Raw genomic sequence first — 22,214 nt, forward strand, 5'->3', positions numbered from 1 at the left:
ACCTCTGACCTCCGACCTCCGACCTCCGACCTGCGACCTGGGAGAAACCAGTGCAGGCCTCACCCAGCCCTCTTCCCTTCCTCAGCTTCCTGCAGCCTTATCACCTGGGGAAAGGTGTAGACTTGTTCTGTGGGACGGATGAATGAATGAGCTGAAAAGGGAGCTTGCTGTTGTAGGTCGGTCGTCACGTGTGAGGGTGGTGGCCCTAGCCACTGTGCTCCGTGCTCCCCCTTTCTGTAGGGCATGCTGGGGGAGTGTGTTTGCACACATGTCTCTCAGCTGGCTCCTGCCAGCTCTGCAGCACAGCCACGTTACCCATCACACCCACGCCGGCCCCAGGCAGGCCAGCGCCTGGCAGAGGGCCTCATCTGTGCAGTTCGCTGGACACAGCGTGAACAGAGCGCATCCGAAAGGTCAGAGGCGTTGCAAGCCGAGGCACAGGGAGCTATATCTGTCCTTCGCCAAAGGCGTGAAAGTAATTAAGCTCCAAACAATTGAACGCATCTTGGCATCCAGAATTATTGAGTGCTCAAGCGAAGGAAGAAATATTGTATGTGAGGTGTTTGTAAATACGAGAGCCCTGCGCTGTTGGCAGTGGCCATTTTTACAATTGATTTCTGCTCGCTAATTAAATTTCAGAAATGTGACTAAAGGCCGCTTTTTTTGTTTTAAGAAGCGCAAACGCTAGACTGAATTCTCTTTTAATGAAGGTTAATGGCACTGAGTGTTTATTCATTCATGCGTTTGTGAACCTCTCTTCTGCGTTTGTGCTAGGCTGCAGAGAGGGAGGGTGTGGAGAAAAATCAGGTTTTGGAGACCGATGCAGGGCCTGTTTTGTCACATTTTTTAGCACCTAAGATAATAAGAAAATTAGCCCAGCGCTCCCCGAGAGATTAATTTACTGTGTTCCATTTACCTGAAACGTTCCATTAAAAGAATCCTAGTGCAGTTAAAAAAACGCTCTCTCGTTTGTCGGACATGATGCGAGCAGATCTGGGTCTCCGGAGTTTTTCTGCTCTCCTCTCACTGCTCTTCTGTGGATCTCTCAGACGCCTGATGAAGGGAAAGAGGAGTGAATCCGACAGCCCAGGGCCGAGACGTCAGGGTCCCCAGGGGGGGGGGGTCAGTGTGTCTGCAGGATTGCCTTTTAACAGCCCGGGTCTTAATGAACCAAACCAGCTCGTTAAACTGGTGGGATTAATTGAACCGATTTGCCGACTTTCCCCAGCTCTTCGGGTGCTGGGGCTGTGAGGAGCCCAGTCGGACACCGCCTGCCTGGAAGGGGCGAGCTCCTGTTCTGTTGGTTTCTGATCTGTCAATGCCCTGCGTAGAACTCAGGGCTGCCCCATTATATGCAGTCAGGAGGGAATGTTTATCCATATATGGTGCAGAACACACTCACTAGATGTTTATCAACCACTTCCCTGGCAGACAGAAGTCATCTTTTTTTAGCAGATTTAATAAATAAGTCTGAGCTCATCCATCTCAGTGTGTACACAACTGTTTTTAAGTAGACTGAAATAGGGGTGAGCTCGATGCCCATGGGCAGCTGGAATGGGATAAGGGAAGCAGGGAAATGCAGTGATCTCAGCGGCCTCTTCTCTGTCCCTGCCCCCCCCCCAGGCTAGGCTGCCCAGAGCTGCCCTAAGCTTGTCTTTCACGCACAGCTGCTGGGAAGAGTAAATGGGCGTAAAGTGACTGTTTCAACAGCACTGTGGGCTCCTGTGTGAAGATCGCTGAAGAGCCCCGTGAAAAGCTGCTATAAGAATGCTTAGCCTCCGTCATTATTAAACTGACAAACTGGCGGTTGTTTCAGGTTCCTCTGAGGTGGCATATGGATCTGTCTCTCCCGCTCTCTCGCACTGCCAGTCAGTGCTGCAAGGGGTGTCTCTCTGGATACCGGCAGCATGAGCAGGGTTGTGTGGGATGTGGTTACCAGAGAGCGATGGAGAGAGTGTGTCCAAGGTCAGAGCAGAGTCGCTGAGAGAGGGGAGGCAGTAAGAGGCAGTAAGAGGCTAACGGAAGCATTAACTGAGGCACTGGGAGAGAGGCAGTGTGGGCTAGTGGTTAGAGCCGAGGCACTGGGAGAGAGGCAGTGTGGGCTAGTGGTTTGAGCTGAGGCACTGGGAGAGAGGCAGTGTGGGCTAGGGGTTAGAGCTGAGGCACTGGGAGAGAGGCAGTGTGGGCTAGTGGTTAGAGCTGAGGCACCGGGAGAGAGGCAGCGTGGGCTAGTGGTTAGAGCTGAGGCACCGGGAGAGAGGCAGCGTGGGCTAGGGGTTAGAGCTGAGGCACTGGGAGAGAGGCAGTGTGGGCTAGTGGTTAGAGCTGAGGCACTGGGAGAGAGGCAGTGTGGGCTAGTGGTTAGAGCTGAGGCACTGGGAGAGAGGCAGTGTGGGCTAGTGGGTAGAGCTGAGGGTACCTAGGGGTATTTGCCTGGTATTTACAGCTTGGAAAGTGGAATTTATTTCTTCCCAGCGTTTCGAACCAAGAGCCCCTGCTGCTTGTAAAATCTGCTGTGGAGATGTTGATGAGTGCAATCCCATCAGCTGGTCTTGTTGAAGGATCAGCGTGCCTGAAAGATACATGCAAATTGTCTGCCCCTGGGAGCCACAGGGCTGTGCTAGGAGCGGAGCTTTTTAAATGGCTGTTCTGCGGTCGTCCCCGCTGACGTCAAAGATAAAACTATCCCGTCCTTTCACGTGCTGGGCTGCCTTAAGTGCTCCAGAGCTGCCGTGTGTCAGAAGCGCAGAGAGGCAGACGGCAGGGAGGAAAGGGAAGGGAACACAAACGCACCGAAAACACGTTCTGCCCCTGCCTCTCGCTGCTTGAGCAGCTTCACCGCAGCGCCAGGCTCTGCCGGGGCGGGCAGAGGCTCGGATCGGCGGCGCCGCTGGCCTGCAGCGTGTGAGGATAGAACCGAATCTCGACGCCGCCCTGCTGTTCTCGTGATCACAGCTGACAGCTCTTTAATAAACTTTACCGGCGGTGGTTCAGACTTTTGTCGTGCAGCAAGTGTCTATCTGCCTTTGCCCTGCTGCGACATTGTCTCGACCTCTCTGTGCCCGCAGGGCAGTTCGCCTGGGCGCGCCGCCGTCTTTCTGACGCAGAGAGGACCGGCGCCAGTGCCTGGCGGTCGGAGAGACACACCTGTGGCTCAGGGCGGTGACTGCTTTAATGAGAAGGCTGCGGTGTGGAGGGGGGAGGGGAGCCGGATTCCAGGACGGAGGGTTGCGGGTTCTAGTCCCGCGCCCTCGAACAAGGAACTTTGCCTCTCCAGGAGCTGCACAGCTTAAACTTAATTGGGTGTCCAGGCCGTTGCTGGGAATGAGAATGTGCTCTCCATCGACAGGCCTATATTGAAATAGATCGGAAAGCAGGTTTTGCCAGGAGTGAACGCTCTGCATCTTGCTCATTTGCCGCCCGAGACGCGTGCAATGGGAAATATTTGGATTCAAATAGATCTCAGAAGTACCAGGAGCGAAGCAGCTGGGAGCTCCCGTTCACCGCTGCTCTGCCTGGCCCGTGAAGCCTTGTGAGCAGGGCCGGTCTCTGCAGGGCCTGGCCGCTGGCTGGTGATCTCCAGAGGCCCAAGCAGGTTTTGGATTCGGGCAGCGTACGGGCTAGCTCCCCCAGACTCTGTAACAGCTTTTTCTCGCAGGCTGTCAGGCTCCTCAACACCCTGGGATCTGCGTGCACCCACTCCAATTCCAGAAACTCCCCCCAGTGTTTTTGTGTCTATTCTATTATGTATTAGCCTGAGTCATTTGTACTATTTGCACTTTGCACTATGTGTATCCCGTCTACAATGTCTATGTCAGTGCCCTGTGTGTATTTGCACCATGGACCAGGAGGAACGATATTTTGATCCATTGTCTACTTGTATATGGCTGGAATGACGAATGAGCTTGAGCAAGTCTCCAGGCAGTGTCTTTCCGGATGGCTCACTGTTGGCTGTTGGCGAGAGCTGCCCCGATGCCCCCAGTCAGCGCCAGCTCTCCCGGAGGATTGTGGGACTTCCGGTTGTTCGGAAGGACGTGGCTGTCGGCGGGAAGGGCAACAGCGCCTTCCTGTGGTGGGGTCCCATGTCCTGGGCCCCTGATCCATGCTGTGAGCAGGGAGCCAAGTGGGGGAGCAAGGGGCGATTGCAAACGTGGGGGGGTTGTGAAGAAGGAGACGGGAAGATGAAGCTGGTCAGCGAGCCCGAATGCTCCGTCTCAGAACCAGGAAAAGGGGGAGTGGGTCAACATGCAGCAATGTAGCCAGCCATGTAGTCCGGATGTAGGTCCAAACAGGACCGAGCTGCTGCAGGTGAAGAAACCCCCCCCCCGGCCTCTGTCTTCATCAGCTCCCTTCGATCCGAGCAAGTTATTGTTGTCGCTCCGCTCTTCGGTCTTAATTACATCTGCCACCAGCCGCTGCCTCTCGCGCCCTCTCTCCCTCTCTCTCCCTGTGCTTGGGAGTGCGACGACAGGCTCCGTGGGGATTTTCCAGCTGTCATTGTTTGCCGAGATAAAGGGCGCCGCAGTGCAACCGGAGCATTCCTTGCCTCTAGGTGTAGGGCGATGGGGAGCAGGAAGTCAAGGCCCTCTTGTCCATGGGCAGTCCAGACAAGGCGTCTGACGTGTCCGTTCTAATCTCCGCAAGCCTGAGAGTAGACACCGCCTCCTGTGTTAGTTAAGCAGCGTCCAGCGTGCCTCCTAATTTGGCCGCCCTAATTGGACAACTGCATTGCCACAGCTGTGGGGTTAGGTCCGGCACTTGCACAGTAGGACCAATGGGACCACACTCCCCACGCACAGTGACGGTGCCCACCAGAGGGCGCTATACTGGCTCAGCGGTGTGCCCCTGGTAGCTTGTGTGTGTCTTCCAGGGGGCGCTGTGAGGTCGGCGCCCTCTTCAGGTGTGGACCCGCTGAGACTTTCCTGCTTGGCACCTGCTCGCTGCTCACTTTGTTAGTCTCATTTTCTGGAGAGACCTTCTCTTTGTAACCTCCAGTGTTTCTGTGCCCAAGTTTCACATAATAATAATAATAATAATAATTGCTTACACTTATATAGCGCTTTTCTGGACACTCCATTTAAAGCACTTTACAGGTAATGGGGACTCCCCTCCTCCACCACCAATGTTCAGCCCCACCTGGATGATGCGACGGCAGCCATAGTGCACCAGAACGCTCCCCACACATCAGCTATCAGTGGGGAGGAGAGCAGAGTAATGTAGTCAATTCATAGAGGGGGATTATTAGGAGGCCATGATTGGTAAGGGCCAATGGGAAATTTGGCCAGGACGCCGGGGTTACACCCCTACTCTTTTCGAGAATCGCCCTGGGATTTTTAACCCACAGTGAGTCAGGACCTCGGTTTTACGTGCCTGTTTACAGTATAGTGTCCCCGTCATTATACTGGAGCATTAGGACACACACAGACCACAGGGTGAGCGCCCCCTGCTGGCCCCACGAGCACCTCTTCCAGCAGCAACCTTAGTTTTTCCCAGGAGGTCTCCCATCCAGGTACTGACCATAATCCATCCAGCTTCCTGGACCGCTCTAGTTTTTCCCATTCACAGTACAGGCCTGAAGCCGCCACTCAGTGCTGGAGTTAAAGCCCTTGATCGGCAAGAGTCAGAGTTCCTGTTCAGCTCCTTTTTCTAAAAAATCCGAATAGGCACTTAATCTTTTAATATAGTCCGGGATTTATGACTGACTGGCTGAACAAACGAACAGATCTTTGCGTGGTTCAGGAATTGCATGCTACTGAAGCACAGCTGCTCTTGTTAAGGGCTGTGCACGCAGGCACTGTTTCTGACAAGCTGTCTGCGTGTCTCCGAGACCTTATTCATCTGAGAGATACACAGCGCATGAATAAATAAGAGATGAGTGTGCCCACGATGCCGGCAGAGGCAGGGATGTGTGCACAGGCTGGGAGCTGTCGGTGGGCTCACGGGCCAGGCTGGCGTCTGTATGTAGCGCACGTATATCCGATGCGCAGAAAAAAAAGGAACATTAGGCCTTTTGGTAAAATAATGGCTTTCTGCATTTTGTTTTCCAACAAAAAACTTTATTTCACAAGTCACCTTATAGTGAGTACATATTCTAATGAGCCAAAAGAGCTCTACTCAATTAAAGAAGTGTTGGGATGCTTGTCATTTTCAGCCTGTGAAAGTGGTTGCCGGGGCTGGATTTGTCAGTAAAAGTGTCCCTCCAAGTCCTACCACTGCTGTCTGTGCCTTTTCCCTGTCCTGGCTCTGAAACTGCGGTCACCCAGTCCTCCGCAGGAGCTCAAAAGAACAGGTTTTTCCTCCTTAATCCCTGTACAGGGCCCACAGTCCCTTCCAGCACTCCTTCCTTGCTGCATTTTAGCCACAGATAAGCAAGAATTACCATCTTCCAGGAGCCCCCTCCCTTCCTAGCTGGGCCTTGTCTCTTGTGACTCTGCGGTTCAGGAGCGATTTGGATCCTCTCTGCGCTGTTGTAGTGATGATCCGACCTCAGGAACTGGACCTCGCGCTTGTCCGCTTGTATGTTTTCCCAGTCTGTGGACTGGGTCTGTGCAGTGTGGAACTGGTTCTGGTTCTGTGTCCAGATTTCGCACAGGCAGGGCACTCTGGGTAAACTGATTTTGACTGAGCCGTATGGAGCCTGGCTGTTGCGTTATAACATTCATACCTCTTTATGATCATTCTTTTCCACCACTTAATTGGGTGCGGATGTTTCTGTAATAACTCTTTCCCATCACCTAACTCTTAACTTGAAGCCCTAAACCACAGCTTTAACCCTTCAGCATGAACTCTGACCTCTCGTGCCTCCGATGGGCTGTTTGGAGCAGTAGTGCTGAATGTTTTGGTAATGTCTTATGTCTCTGTTATAAACAGTGCTCTGGAAGGGCATTCGGCAGGCTGCGTAAGCCTGCTTCGGAGGACGCTTGCTTGAACATTTTTAAAATAATAAAACAGAATTGCCAATTATTTTTTTTGTTACACCCAGCCCTGTGTTTTTCGCTGCACTGAGCCCCTGACCTCACACCTTCACGCCACTTGATTTTTAACACCTCACAGACAGCAGGCTCGAAAGGCAGGCCTATATATATATATATTCTGCAGGGGTGCTGGTGTATGATTTTCTTTTTTTTTATTGCAAAAATAGTCTTGTTTGGCTCCACTGAAGTTTTATTCAACCTGCCTCCCCTACTTTGTCTCTGCCCGAGCAAGCTGTCTCTCCTTATTCCATCCACAGTGATTCAGAAATTGGTGGTTCAGGGAGGTTAATATTTCAATTCTTGCAAAATTGTTGTTTCTTGCCTTGTTTGCATAATGATCTGGCTGGAACGGGGAGCTAAAAATAGCTTGTGTACGAGAGGCAGTGACTGTCAGAAGGCCCCGCTCTCCTCGAGCTCCAGTATTAATGGGCTTACTGTGAGCTTTTCTTCAGTAACAATTTTCAAATCTTTTATTTATCGATTTGTTTAAACTTTCATGTGGCTGTATATTTTCTATTTCCATTTTACATTCAGCATTTTATCAGATTTTGTAGATGTAGACTGCTAAATTGAGATTTAAAAAGATACAGAAAAGAAAAGAGCTGTGTGCTGGGGGTCTGGGCTGTGTGCTGGAGTTCTGGGCTGTGTGCTGGAGCCCAGGAGCTGTGTGCTGGAGCCCAGGAGCTGTGTGCTGGAGCCCAGGAGCTGTGTGCTGGAGCCCAGGAGCTGTGTGCTGGAGTTCAGGAGCTGTGTGCTGGAGCTCAGGAGCTGTGTGCTGGAGCTCAGGGGCTGTGTGCTGGGGGTCTGGGCTGTGTGCTGGAGCCCAGGAGCTGTGTGCTGGAGCTCAGGGGCTGTGTGCTGGAGCTCAGGGGCTGTGTGCTGGAGCTCAGGAGCTGTGTGCTGGAGCTCAGGAGCTGTGTGCTGGGGGTCTGGACTGTGTGCTGGAGTTCAGGAGCTGTGTGCTGGGGGTCTGGGCTGTGTGCTGAGCTCAGGAGCTGTGTGCTGGGGGTCTGGGCTGTGTGCTGGAGCTCAGGAGCTGTGTGCTGGGGGTCTGGGCTGTGTGCTGGAGCTCAGGAGCTGTGTGCTGGGGGTCTGGGCTGTGTGCTGGAGCTCAGGAGCTGTGTGCTGGGGGTCTGGACTGTGTGCTGGAGTTCAGGAGCTGTGTGCTGGAGCTCAGGAGCTGTGTGCTGGGGGTCTGGGCTGTGTGCTGGAGCTCAGGAGCTGTGTGCTGGGGGTCTGGGCTGTGTGCTGGAGCTCAGGAGCTGTGTGCTGGGGGTCTGGGCTGTGTGCTGGAGTTCAGGAGCTGTGTGCTGGAGCTCAGGAGCTGTGTGCTGGGGGTCTGGGCTGTGTGCTGGAGCTCAGGAGCTGTGTGCTGGGGGTCTGGGCTGTGTGCTGAGCTCAGTAGCTGTGTGCTGGGGGTCTGGGCTGTGTGCTGGAGCTCAGGAGCTGTGTGCTGGAGCTCAGGGGCTGTGTGCTGGGGGTCTGGGCTGTGTGCTGAGCTCAGGAGCTGTGTGCTGGGGGTCTGGGCTGTGTGCTGGAGCTCAGGAGCTGTGTGCTGGGGGTCTGGGCTGTGTGCTGGAGCTCAGGAGCTGTGTGCTGGAGCTCAGGAGCTGTGTGCTGGGGGTCTGGGCTGTGTGCTGGAGCTCAGGAGCTGTGTGCTGGGGGTCTGGGCTGTGTGCTGAGCTCAGTAGCTGTGTGCCAGGACATGTGGCGAGTTCAGGAGGTAGTGAGCTCAGTAGGTAGAAAAAATATTTCCAGACCTTTACATGCCAGGAATAAGGGTGAAAATGTCTGATTTTGTATTTGTTATCTTTTAATTCTGGAAGAATTCCAGGTGTTGGTCTGTGACTAATTTTGTGCTAAAGGCTTTGCTGGAAAAAAGAAGCCTTCTTCATTTTGCAAAGAGAAAAATGCAGCTGTAAAATAGGCTGCCATCGGCGATAATTGGAAATTAGCACCTAATGAGATAATTTGCAATTTTTCACATTTGAACATGTATAGAGACAGTATCTGCTGACATTTTGCAAATAAATATATGCAACTGTGTCTGCTAGGAAATTAAAATAATTAACTGTTTTTTTTGAAAGCATTGGAGTCTTTTTTTAAATAAAAATTGCTGGGGTGCTTATTTGTAAAATGGGGCAAATGAAATACTAAATCAAAGGTGAGAGGGAAACAGTTGGTTCACCTCAGACCCGGATGCAGAATATTAAGCGGTGCAGTAGAATGCACACAGCGCCAGGGGGGCATGCCCAAAGCTGTCCTGTCTGCACCCTGGCAGTAAGCATGAGGTCAGGAAGTCCAGTCTGGCCCGGTCCAGTCTGGAGGCTGCCGGCGGTGAGGTCCAGTCTGGCCCGGTCCACTGGGCCTGCAGGCTGCCGGCGGTGAGGTCCAGTCTGGCCCGGTCCACTGGGCCTGGAGGCTGCCGGCGGTGAGGTCAGTGAGGTCCAGTCTGGCCCGGTCCACTGGGCCTGCAGGCTGCCGGCGGTGAGGTCCAGTCTGGCCCGGTCCACTGGGCCTGGAGGCTGCCGGCGGTGAGGTCAGTGAGGTCCAGTCTGGCCCGGTCCACTGGGCCTGCAGGCTGCCGGCGGTGAGGTCCAGTCTGGCCCGGTCCACTGGGCCTGCAGGCTGCCGGCGGTGAGGTCCAGTCTGGCCCGGTCCACTGGGCCTGGAGGCTGCCGGCAGTGAGGTCAGTGAGGTCCAGTCTGGCCCGGTCCACTGTGCCTGCGGGCTGCCGGCGGTGAGGTCCAGTCTGGCCCGGTCCATTGGGCCTGCAGGCTGCCGGCGGTGAGGTCCAGTCTGGCCCGGTCCACTGGGCCTGCAGGCTGCTGGCGGTGAGGTCCAGTCTGGCCCGGTACACTGGGCCTGCAGGCTGCTGGCGGTGAGGTCCAGTCTGGCCCGGTCCATTGGGCCTGCAGGCTGCCGGCGGTGAGGTCCAGTCTGGCCCGGTCCACTGGGCCTGCAGGCTGCCGGCGGTGAGGTCCAGTCTGGCCCGGTCCACTGGGCCTGCAGGCTGCTGGCGGTGAGGTCCAGTCTGGCCCGGTCCACTGTGCCTGCGGGCTGCCGGCGGTGAGGTCGGTGAGGTCCAGTCTGGCCCGGTCCACCTGGCGAGGCCACTGGGTTACTTGCTTAAGCTGCTGGACTTTAGCAGAATGTAGGAGAATGGTGGACCAATGTCTATTTGTCCCGTCATGCTTCCTCTTCCTGCTGAGATGAAATTCTTGGCCCGGGGTTCGTGCCTGATGGACTCTGAAAGCAGCAGTCCTTGTTTAGGATCCTGCTACCTGAACAGCAGTTTCTGCATGGGGGCTGTGTGTTGAGTTCAGACTGCCGTACAGCGAACACCTGCACTAGTGTCTCGTGTGTGCTAGACCCACGGTCAGCGGGAAGCTTGTTTCAGACCTCATCAGCCTGTGTGGCTCAGGCTGAGCCCCCAGACGGGAGCCTTTCCAAGATCCACACCTGGTTTGCTCCAGGCTTGATAGACCTCTTGCCCTCGTCTCCACTGCCTGCACACATGCCCCCGCGAGATCGGGCCGCGCGGATCTGGGGCTCTGCAAGCACGGGCAGCTCCAGTCGCACACTCGGGGTCGGGGTCTCCGCCCGCACACCCCGAACCTCTCTGGAACATCCCGCCTGACGGTCACTTGGAGCGAGGGGAGAGTTCCGCTGTCTGGAGCGGCGCTCCAATCCAGGGTGCGTCCGCCCTGTGGCCCTGGCGGTCTGAGCCATTCCCTTCCCCTGTCCCCCGAGATCAAGCGTGCAATGTCATGGCAGCAATTCGATTTGTGCATTGCATCATTTTAATTTAATTTTTTTTAATTTAAGTCTGTTGCCGCTGTTCAGAAAAGCTTTGTTACGGGTCGGATGCATAGAGGTGCCACAGTTGCAGTGAGCACCAGCCGGTCCAGGTATGAAGAGAGACCTCTAGGGCTGTTTTTAAAGGCGGGTTGGACATGTGACATTGTGCAGAGCTGTCTTTAAGGCCGGCGTGGGCCCGGCATCTGATATAATACTCCCAGAGGCGCAGCGGCCGGCTCTGGCTGCAGTAATTGATTCTAATTATGGGTTGTAAAGAGGTGTAATTAAAGCAAAGGTTGTTAACGAGCGTAACCGCGTCTGTAAAAAGCTTGGACTCTTGTCGTCGGCACCTCCCTGACCCTGCCTGATGGAGGGAGGCAGCGTGACACGGCCCGAGCCGTGCTTCACTGTGGCTGATGTGCCCTCTTCCAAGATGATCCGACCCCGCTGGAATCCGTGCTTAAGAAGCCGCCTTGTCGGCTGTATCGCTGGCTAGTCAGAAGGTGGACGCTTGGGGGCTGGACAGCGTGAGACACAGCTGCTGGCGATGAGAGGCGTTCGACTCATTTGTTGGGCTCCAAGAAGATGTCATGCAGGTGGGCTGTGCGTGCATTGCCTGGCGTTCGGAACTGGAGGGCTCTTTGCATTCTGTGAGAGTCAAGTGTGCTTCTGAGCACGCAGCGAGGCCCCCGCCACATTCCAGTGCGCAGCTGTGGGTGCGATTGTGCACGTCTAAAAACTGGGGTTTGGCTTCTGACTCGCCCCTTTCTCTCACCCCCCTCTCTCTTGATCTCTCTTTTATTCTATTCCCATTTCTCTCAGCCATTCCCTCTCTCTGCTGCACACACACACACACACACACACACACACACACACACGCACGCTGCTTCTCAGGTTGACAGAAAACAGAAAAACCTTCAGGCACACCTGCTATTTTTGGCTCTATTGAATATTCCGCTGCTTTATTTGTGACAAATATATATGTGACAAAGCAGGTTGTTCTGTATTCTGCTGCGTGGGCTACCGGGTTCAGGCCAAACAGACCTGCTATTTTAAACTTCCACTTCAAACATCCTTGCGGCCTTCGGTTTTCTCCCAGTGCTGTAACATATGCTCATGCCCTGCAGAAAACATTCACCCCACTTTATCACAGGCAGATTTGTGCTTTTTTTGAGTTCGTTCTTCTCTTTCTTTTTAAGTGAAAGGGGTACAATAAAAGAGGGAAAAAAAAGAAAGAAACTTTTGCTTCTTTTCCGTCAGCAGGCATTCTGCAGTGCGGAACACCTGTTCTGGCTGAGCTGAGCAGCACAGCTCTTGTTCCTGCTGCACCCCAGCCAGGAAAGGGATACTGTAGACAAGGCTTTTCCTTGTAGATTTATTTGCAGGACAAAAGTGAGCTTATTGCTTGAGAGTCAGAATTCCTGCTCGCTTTTTTTCCAACTAACCTCCGGCACATTTTTCAGTATTACGGTTTGCAGAAATATGTACGGCAATTCACTTCCTCATTCCAGACCTCCTGCTGCCAGTCTGGACTAGTTTGGTCTCCTGCTACACTGGTGGAAAATCCGGAACCGAATGTTGTTTTGTTTGGGAGAGGAAGGAGAGAGATTCCAAACGGATTGCTAGTGTGTCGTTAACGATGAGCACTTCAGCTAGAGAAGAGTTTCAGGGTAGCCAGCAGTTCTGTTCTGAAGTGGCCCAGCCCGGTACCCCCTCTCCTCGCTCGGGACAGCGCGCGAGTCCGGTGAGGAACTAGATCACAAAGCTAGATCACCCTGCCACTCACAACTGGCAGCCTCTTGAAGCTCAGCAGGTGTGAGCCTGGTCAGTACCTGGATGGGAGACCTCCTGGGAAAAACTAAGGTTGCTGCTGAAAGAGGTGTTAGTGGGACCAGCAGGGGGCGCTCACCCTGTGGTGTGTGTGGGTCCTAATGCCCCAGTATAGTGGTGGGGACACTATACTGTAAAAAAGGCGCTGTCCTTTGGTTGAGACGTAAAACCGAGGTCCTGACTCCCTGTGGTCATTAAAAATCCCAGGGTGTTTCTCCAAAAGAGTAGGGGTGTAACCCCGGTGTCCTGGCCAAATTTCCCCCTGGCCTTTAACAATCATGGCCTCCTAATAATCCCCATCTCTGAACTGGCTTCATCACTCTGCTCTCCTCCCCACTGAGAGCTGGTGTGTGGGGAGAGGACTGGTGCATCATCCAGGTGGGGCTGCACACTGGTGGGTGTGGAGGGGATCCCCATTACCTGTAAATATATAAGTGTGAGCAATTATAATTATTATTGTGAGGACCCTGAGAGAGCTCTTCTCATAGGCTCAGCTCCTAATCTGAAGGAGATAACGCTGCCGATGAAGTATCTTGCAGTCCTGCTGGGCTGTGTCCTCCAGTGCAGGAATGCACAGCGGCTACGATCACAGCACTCCGGCGGCGAGCCTTGATCTGTCGGTCAGGAAGTGGCGGGGTGGAAACCTCCATATACAACCCATCCCTCTCTGTCCTTAACTTTCCATCTCCCTGTCTCTTCACGTGAACCTGTCCGAGTTTCCCCTCCCCACCTCTTCGCCTTCACAGAATCACTCGAGCTCTAGGAGGTGCAGCTACCGAACAGAATGTCTGCAAATCAAAAGTGGCCTTTCGTTTTCCGCATTCCCAACCTGTCGCGAGGAAGAGAATTGGGATTCGTTTTCATTTCGAGAGACGGCGGTTCTGGCCGGCCTGTCCATTCAGGCTTGACTCTGTCCTGCAGGGGAGACCGCTCTGTCCAGTGGAGACGGGCGGACGCGCTCGGAGACGGGCGTCTGGTGTGCTGAACGTCCCTCCTCAGGTACTGGAGGATCGGCGTGTCTCTCTCGCTGACGTCGGGCACATAAATGCCTATTTCGCTGACGGCGTGGCCAGATGTGCACTGGCCCCTGGTCGGCTAACCTCAAGGCCCAGGCTCGACCCGGTAAGGTCTGGGTCGTAGAACTGTACCCGAGCCTAACGTGAGTGTCTGGACTGCCTGAGCCACTCGGCAGCGCTCCACACTGTCAGTACTTGTCTTCTCACCACGTTCTTCACCCAGGAGGTAAACATCGTGTTGCAACAGCTTTTTGTTTAACGCCCCCGTTTGTTAAAAACTTAATAAACGCCGCAGTATTCTAAAACGAGCTCCCACAGAGCCCGGAACGACAGCCCCCTCCATCACCGTAATAACCTCACCCAGCCAAGACCGAGAAATTGGAAAAAAAAACATTACAGCCGGCAGTATTACCCTGACCGGGATTCTCGGCTTCAACCCAGACAGCGCACGGCCACATTCCTGGTCAATAATAGCCACGGAGGCTGTTTAAATCTAACAGATCGATATTTGAATTTTCCGGTTCAAGGAAATTCCCCGACCAGGAATGAGTGCAGATGTCTTTGGTGTCATTAGTCAAAATGCATTAAGTAAAACCGATGTGTGGTATAACACTGCGCACATAATTACACGGGTGTGTTCTGTGGCAGCCATACAGCACTTTAGTGGAAATTAGTGAGCTGATTAAATCAAGCTTTGTCCCTCCAGAGAGAGGCTTTCAGCAGATAAGTCTGGCCCCTTCCAAGGGCTTAACTACTTAGGAATAAGGAGAAATGTGCTCTAAAATGTTTGTTTTTTTTGATGGAAGAACACCCTTGTGCATCATCTGAATCCCGTGTCTGGGTCTTGGTCAGTGACTGTCCTATACTGCTGTGTCGTTTTGTGTGTGCGGTGCTGTACTGCGTCGGGCACGCTGACATCTCCGATGAGTGCGGTACCGTTCCGAAGACGAAAGGCTTTGACGCCGAAGCCTGGAGGGGGCTGCTGTCCACTCGCTCACCCCTAGTAGCTCTAAGTCGTTGGTCTCTCCCACTCACCCCTGCGCTCAGTCTTGGGGTAGGGTCCCATCAGTAGGACTCTCGAACCCTCAACCCTAACCTCTTCCAGTTCCAGGTGCGACAGGCACGTGTGGAAAGGGAAGAACTCCTTTTTTTTTTACGCAGGGAACAATAATGCGCTTGAGAGGGAATCGCAGCTCTCTGCCACATCCCTGTCTGAGAGAGAATGAGAAACCTGCCGACTCTCCAAAACTGAAAGGGTGGGGGGGGTGGCGGCATCGCTTTCAGGCCTCAATCGACGGCATTAATCAAAACCATTGACGTTCCTCGGGTATTGATACTCCTGCAGCCTCCGCAGGTTGAAATGGTTGAAATTGGGCCTTTGGAGTACAATGCACAATCCCTTTTCACGAATGCGATATTGATATCCGAAGTGTATCACAGTATTGTTTCTTTAGCCTTTTTAACTGTCTGCTCTTCTATTTAACTAGAGATCTGTGTGGCTTTCGTTAGTTTCTAGGCCAGTCTAAAATGTCCCTATAACCAGAAGTCCGTCTAGAGTTACGATATCCGCACAGCGGCGCGTCTGTGGTTTTCTTTTTAGGAATTCATTTCTGGCGAGTTTTCCGGAGTTGCATGGATCTCCAGATGTTCTCCACTCGTGCCCCATTGATTTCATTAGCGGCTTGGGATCCGCTGGATCTCAGGTCAAAAATCAACTTCCAAGTCAAGGTAGCAGCCCTGGGTAAGCGACTGTCCGTGATCGGGGTCATAGGTCGCTGGGATCGTGTAACCGTGGTGTAACGAAGAGTTGGGGGAGGGGAAGAAGAGGACAAAGAGCTCTGGCACTTTCCACGGGCACAGTCTCTCGCAACGCCAGCATGTCCGTCCGCCAGCAAGGCTTGAATAATGATGATCATTTTCACAATACTCCTGTTAACTTTGCGATTTTGACACATCTTAATCATTCGTTGCATTTTTGCAGTGCTTCTCATCCCCAACGCAGTCCCAGAGCTCTTCACATACAGGGGCGCCCCTTTCGTCCCCCGTGAAGTGCAGCCCCACCTGGGTGACGCACAGCTGCCCCCGAGTTCCCCTGCTCTTACGCGTGTGCGTGTGCGTGCAAGCTGTGGAATCAGCCTACTACTTTTCCCACTAGTAGCAATTCAGTAGTTTTCCACGAATTCGGCACATTTGATTGTAGTGTGTTAACCGAATTCTTGACAGCGCTTTTTAAAAGGAAGAGAGCTTTGTGGTCTTTTGTTTCGAGCTGCTCGTCGCCGGAGCCCTCTCGTTTGTCGGTAGTCGTCCTCACCTGGGAGGCCGCCGGAGGGGGATGATTTCACAGCCGGGGTGTTAAAGGGGAGGGGAAATTAAATTCAAGGCCACAGCCGTTACCATGTAAGAGGAGGGGGCCTTACGACCAGCCTGCAGCGTTACTGCGTTGTCACACAGGTCGATATGTACCACCGCCCCCCTTCTCGATCGGGATTCTTTCTTTGATGTCATCCGGCGCAGAAGAGCCGGTCTTGCAAAAGGAGGAGAGAGAATGAAAGAGGTGAGGGGGAGGGGGGGACGGAAATGGGTTGTGAAAGGAGTTCATTATGTGTAAGGATAATGAAGATTGAATTTGTACACATTGACAGTCTGAAACCGTTCTCATTTCATTATTTCGACTGGCGGAAAAAAAAATCAATTATGACTCAAATGATATTTAAGAAGGTGGAGGAGGAGGAGGAGGAGGGGGTGTATTGGTTCCGTTGTGGTTTGGACAATGTCGTTTTCCGGCTGTTCGGTTTTTGGCCTTCGCCACGATGGACTCCGGACAGGGCCGGAGGGGTCAGGGCTGGGGTCAGCAGTCCGGGGGTTGGAGGGGGGGCGTTAAGGTCCTGCAGGTTTAATGGCCAGTGGACACCCCGAAAACATAGAAATGGGGCTGCGCTTTGTAAACCCGGGCGGCCAAGCTAAGTCCCACAGCTGGTCGGAGCCACTACACTGACCCGGGAATGTCACAGCTCATCAGAGCCAGACAACCCAGATGATCTTCAGCATCTCTGAAGTCTCTGCATACCAGGATAAGAGCATGGTGTAATACCTGTGCAAGTTTCAGCTCACACCCATAGCCACATCTTCAGTTGGGCTGAAACCGGTGCCAGAGCTGTCTGTAGGCGGTATGGGTGATCATTGGTGCCCGCTGCCTCTGACGAATTGGCTGCTTAGCTCACCATCCCCGGGATTCTCTTCTAATTCTGGGATTTAAGTCCTGAACTCAGCGCTCAGTCATCGAGTTTATTCCCGGGAGTCTTCGGCTTGTTCCCGAGCTCGTCTGTTCCCTCGAGTCTCTTCCAGCTTCTCTCGCCACCTCGGCTCGTCTCCTTGTCCCGGCCTTCGCTCCGGCCCTTGGCCGTGCTTCCAGATTCCCCTCGGCTTGTCTGACCCCTGCGTTCCCAGGTGGACCCTTGTTTGCGCTCAGGCTGCAACTTGCAACTTTCATTTTCCCTTTCGCCCGTCGCTGGCCGGTCGCTCCGAACCAAGCTGCTGGATTCCTCCTCCCATCCTTTGGCCACTGCACACCCCAGGTCACTGGGTTTCTGTCACGATCGTAAACCCCTCCTCTTAAGGGCGTTCCAGCCCTTCCTTGTTTTTCACTCATCTCCCGCACCTGCTCCCTGTTCCAGCCCCCTTTATAAGCCAGACGCTCACTCTCCTCCGGGCTCTGCTCTGGTTCCTGTACCAGGCGAGTCCGGGACCTGGAAGCGCCTGGTCCCATCAAGGTTTTGGTTCCTGTTCCTGTCCCTGGTGCCGGTCCCGACTCGGTTCTTGTTTTAATCTCGTCTGTCTTGGATGGATCGCCTGGCTTTGGACTTTTGTCCTGTTTTGGATTCTCCTTTTGGACTCAGCTCTGGACTGTTTGCCTCGGTCACACCTCCCCCGAACACCAGCGCACCATGGACACGCCCCCCTGTTTTCATTCCCGACTCCCGCATGTTTTTTTCCCAGTGTTCTCCTCGCTCAACCCCGTGATTGTGTCGTCTTCATAGGGTCCAGAAAAAAACCGCTTGCGTTACAGATTCTAGGAGCTGAATCGCTAGATCTTATGCAGGCGTAAGATTCCAAGAAATTGACTGCACCACTGCAGCTTTGTCTGAGGGACCCCTCATCCTCTGTGTAAAGATGTCCAATCCAGTCTCATTCCTCAGGGCTCTTCTTAAACCCAGCTGGATCCTGGGCCGGATGTTTTGCTGCTGGTGTTCAAGTTGATCTCTGGATTGTGAAGTGGATCTCTGGATCTACTCCGTCAGCACCTCGAATGCCAGTATAAAGTGATCACCCCGGTCCGGGTTAGGAAAGGATTCAGTTGTTTCAGTCTGTGAATGACCAGCCTATTAGACCAGTTCTTTGAAGAGATGCAGAGTAGCACCGTCTTTTTGGTAATTCGGCAAGGAGAGTTGCATTTAGAAACAAAAATAGTTCTGCTCTTGGTTTAAGGGTGACTGTGTGGTTTGCATTTGACTGATCAGGGCTCAGCCCTTGTTGTCCAGCGAAAGGCACGGAGTTATGAGCTACTTTCGTTGCACCAGGAATATGAATCAGGATGTGGTTTCCTTCCAAAAACTTGGAAACTCTCCAGTGCCTCCTCAGGCGTGCCGTATTGAAAAATTAGTGTCTTTTGCCCTTTTGCCTTTTCTGCTCAAGCGTACAACCGTTTTGACCTCTGTGCTGTCCGGAATTGTTCATGGGGGGAAGGACAGTACCTGAATCCACCCGGGAAAGTTAAGCAAGATGGTCCTCTGCACGCCAGTCCTCACTCTCGCTGTAAAAACCTGATAATTGCCTGTGCAGCACAGCTCGCACAGCTGCAGGAAACAAGCTTTGTTTTGCAGGCTTCAGGAACACTGCATGTTTCACGTTGTGGGGTGTCTGTAAGAAACGGCGACTTTGGTGTCAGGCTGGGGAAAGTTAATTGAACATCTAAATTCTGCTTTTATTTTCTGTGTTCGTGCTTTGTTTAATAAGAGATTCATTCAAATTTAGCATTATTGTCATACACTTTAATTAGAATCCCATCCTTTCCCGAGACTTAAAAATGTTTCTGATTAGGGTGGGGGTGAGGATCAAGGCAGCAGTGTGGAATGGTACGAGGCTCTGCACTCCTCTTGACCAGAGGGCTGCGGGTTCGAATCCTGGGTGCGACATAGCTGGTTTGCATGTGAGCGAGTTGCGTCACTCGGTCACTGCAGTAAATACCCTGCTGCATAAATGGAACTCCAGGTCATTTTCGATGAATGTTCCTGGCAAAAAGAAGGAATGAATAAAGACAGGGTGGGAGGAGACCAAACTAAGATGCAGGACAAGATCTGTCCTTGTTGACTGGAACTTCTCATGACCTCTCTCTCCTGTCCTGTGTTGTCACCAGCTGCCCGGAAACCCAGCGCCTCGCACTGGAGGATGCAGAACATTGTGCAGGAGTCCGTGGAGAGCTCAGATGAGGAGTTCTTCGATGCCCGAGGTCAGTTCCTGAGATAACCCTCCTCGTTCGTTCCTCCGCTGTGGGCTCTCTGAGCAGACAGATTTCCGCTGTCGTGAGTCCGTAACATCAACGGCTTGTCTCTGCGGCGCCTCTGGGTTGTGGGGAGCGGACCGAGCCTGTAAAATCAAGCTGGAAAAAGAGAGCTGCTTCCTCATACCGCTGCTTCACAGTCAGGCTGCTGCTGGATGTTTGTGCCTGCTTTTATTCATTTTGCTTGTTTGCTTGGTTAATATTTTAGCAGCATAATTTTCTAAATGCATAATTAAGGGGGGCTGTCTGATCATCCTGTGGTTTGAGATTACGGTTTCTCATTATGAAGAGTGGCTGTGCAGAGCCTGGCTTCTTTCACCAGTGTTAGTGCCTGTCTTTCTGTCCCTTGAGCTCACTGTGAACATGCCTGCAAATCAGCACAAAACTGTTATGCAAAAGAGCTTAGAAGCGTGAGGAGGCCTGTTTTGGCACTCACAGGTGATGTTTTGTAAACACCCGGGGCATCATGGTCAGAGAGCTTCAACACGGGCTGCCCTGTTGGTGTTCATACTGAGCCCTGCCCTTCCTGAGGGGCCGAGGAGGCCTGATTGCGAATATCAGCCACCAGCAGAAAAAAAGGGACCTTTTGGCGCCCGAGAAAGTGTTATGACTCCCGCACTCCATCTAGGGTTTGTAATCAGACCCTGTGCGAGCGGTAGAGGAAAGGGAGACGCGCTACTGTGGAAACAAACAGGGGTTTATTTGCGCAGCAGATGGGGACAGTTTGTGCAGCAGGTAACAGGGGAAAAGACACAGGTATCCAAATCCAAATGGGTCCATAGGCGAGTCAGGGCACAGTCCAGGAGTCCGAATCCGGCGACGACTCCAGGTTAAAATCCCCAGACATGACAAGACACTGGGGGAGGTCCTCCAGGTCCTGGGCTCAGGAAGTGGGAGATGTCGGGGGATGAGGCCTGTGCCCTCGGGCATCCAGCAGCCTGGTGGAAGGCAAGCGTTAGATCCATACCCTAGCGCTGAGCCCTGAGCACGGGAGGCGCTAAGATTAAATAGGGAGGGTACAAGCAAGACACACCGGGAGGATATAAACAATGACCTGGACCCAGTAACGAGAAAGCAGTGGAGCGCCCCCTAGGGGAGGGGTGTCGCCGGTGACGGAAAGGGTACAAATGAGAGGAGGCCATTCAGCCCACGTAGCTTGTTTGGCACTTAGCTGCTAATTGATCTAAACCGTTAATTGAAAGATTTCCGGTTTCAACAATCGGTCAGCTTGTTCCACATTCCCATAATCCTTCGGGTGAGGAAGGGGCTTCCTGTTCGCGGGTTTAAACGCCCGGTTCCCACCCCTGTCCTGGGGTGCGCGTTTCTCCCGCGGCCCCGAGCTTCTGCCCCGCTCCTGTGCGGCACGGTCGTTCTTGAGGCCCCCCTTACGGCCTATGCGAGACCACCGCTTCGGACGCGCACTGTGCCCGCTGAAGCAAGCAGACTCCCGGGGCGCCGCCAAGGCCAGAGACGGGGTACAGCCCCTGGGTGTTCCCTTTCCTAGCCCTGCAGCACTTAAGAGCATGAAGAAGGGGGGAGCTATTGGACCCCTGTGCTGCTCCTGGTGCCTAATCTTCTTCCAGTGCCTAATTGACACCCGGAATGCTTCCATTAGTCTCTCAAAGGAACCCCCAAGGGGGTGCGTGAGAGAGCCAGAAGTTTAATTAGGGTTCTGTGATGTCCGTTCCCTAGTCACAGGAAAAGGCGGGGGTCTGTTCGGAACTGCCAGATCTGCGGGCAGGAGTGAGGCTGAGGAGAATGTTAAACAGCGCTCTGACGGGTTGCGGCAGCCTGAGATCCCCGTCTATCTTAGGTCTGAAAAAAGGACGTGTCTGGGGGAAAAAGAGGACGTCTGGTCCCCCTATCCTAACCCTCGTTAGGCGCAAGTCTGGATCTAGTGGTGTGGAGACTGGGGGGGGGACATTGTTCCCCCCCTCCACCGCAGAAAATATAACTTTTCTTGATCTCCGGCCTCCTGCCACACGATCCGAGTTCCATGAACGCCGCAGACTCGAATGAAATCCCTTCTTGATTGGCGTCGGCAGGTATTGGAGTGTCTCGGGAAGTTTGATGAATGGGTTAGAGGCTGGATAAGTATTGGGTTCTGCCGATGGCTGTGCTGCAGTCTGTCGGCCACGTGACAAAGTGAGCTCGAATTGAAAGCCACGCGCGCGCAGGCCAGATCTGTGTCTTGTTCCCAGTGTGGAAAGGCCTTGAACACCCTCTTGCACAGAAGGCAGCGCAGCCCCTGCGCCCTCTGCCGTCTGGTGTAGAGGCTGCACTGAGACAAGCCAGTGCAGGGAAGAGGCCTGGCTGCTCAGCTGTGTAAATACAGAGCTCCGTTCTCCCTCTCGAGAATCTCGGTAGCGCAAACAGCAAACCTGAGGACACTGCTGGAAACTGAGGAAGGTGGTGGTGGTGGTGGTGGGGGGGGGGTCTTTCTTTACACAAAGGGTTGTGGGGGAATGGAACAAGCTGCCCAGCTGTGCAGTCAAAGACAATACCCACGGTTGAGATTGCAAACCCAGGCACCTCAACTCCATTCTGAATTGTCACAAAAAAAAAAAAACAGAATGAAAGCTGTGAGCCAGTTTTGAGGCTCCCTTACCTTTTGAAAAGCAGGGAAGCAACACGCAGGACACGGATTGCTCTCAATCAAGCTGGTTCACCGGGACAGGGTCTGTGCGCCGAGGGCTGGACTGCAAGACTGTATCCTCGGGCAGACCTTCCGCAACCTTGTGCTAACCTCAGCTGAAGGACCTTCGGGAACCTTCGAGTTTTTACATGCTTTTTCATCTGACCAAACCACGGCAATTAAAGGAGAAGGAAAAAATAAATTGCTACTCGTCAGTAAAGACAATCTCTTTCCTATAGATGTTCCTTGTACTTTTGTCCCACCCTGATGTTCCTATTAACCCAAATGTACTTGAAACCCTGAAGAAGACAATCAAACATCCACGGACTTGATCACGATCCTTTTCCACTAGTCATGAGGCAGCTGATGTTCATGGAGTACCTAGGCAGGGTGAGATTTGG

At 53.2% G+C, this 22,214-nt stretch overlaps 1 protein-coding gene across 3 annotated transcripts in view; it reads left to right on the top strand.

Moving 5' to 3' along the window:
- LOC148643362 (membrane-associated phosphatidylinositol transfer protein 3-like) overlaps nt 1-22,214 on the top strand; it is an 80,776-nt gene that overhangs the window by 5,280 nt on the left and 53,282 nt on the right. For all 3 annotated transcript variants that reach the window (XM_088616132.1, XM_088616133.1, XM_088616131.1), the window contains exon 2: nt 19,035-19,127. In XM_088616132.1, the coding sequence (XP_088472258.1) occupies nt 19,035-19,127 (93 nt within the window). The remainder of the gene's footprint in view (nt 1-19,034; nt 19,128-22,214) is intronic.

This window comes from Lepisosteus platostomus, chromosome 22, assembly GCF_059453375.1.
Source record: "Lepisosteus platostomus isolate fLepPlt1 chromosome 22, fLepPlt1.hap1, whole genome shotgun sequence".
Taxonomy (NCBI): domain Eukaryota; kingdom Metazoa; phylum Chordata; class Actinopteri; order Semionotiformes; family Lepisosteidae; genus Lepisosteus; species Lepisosteus platostomus.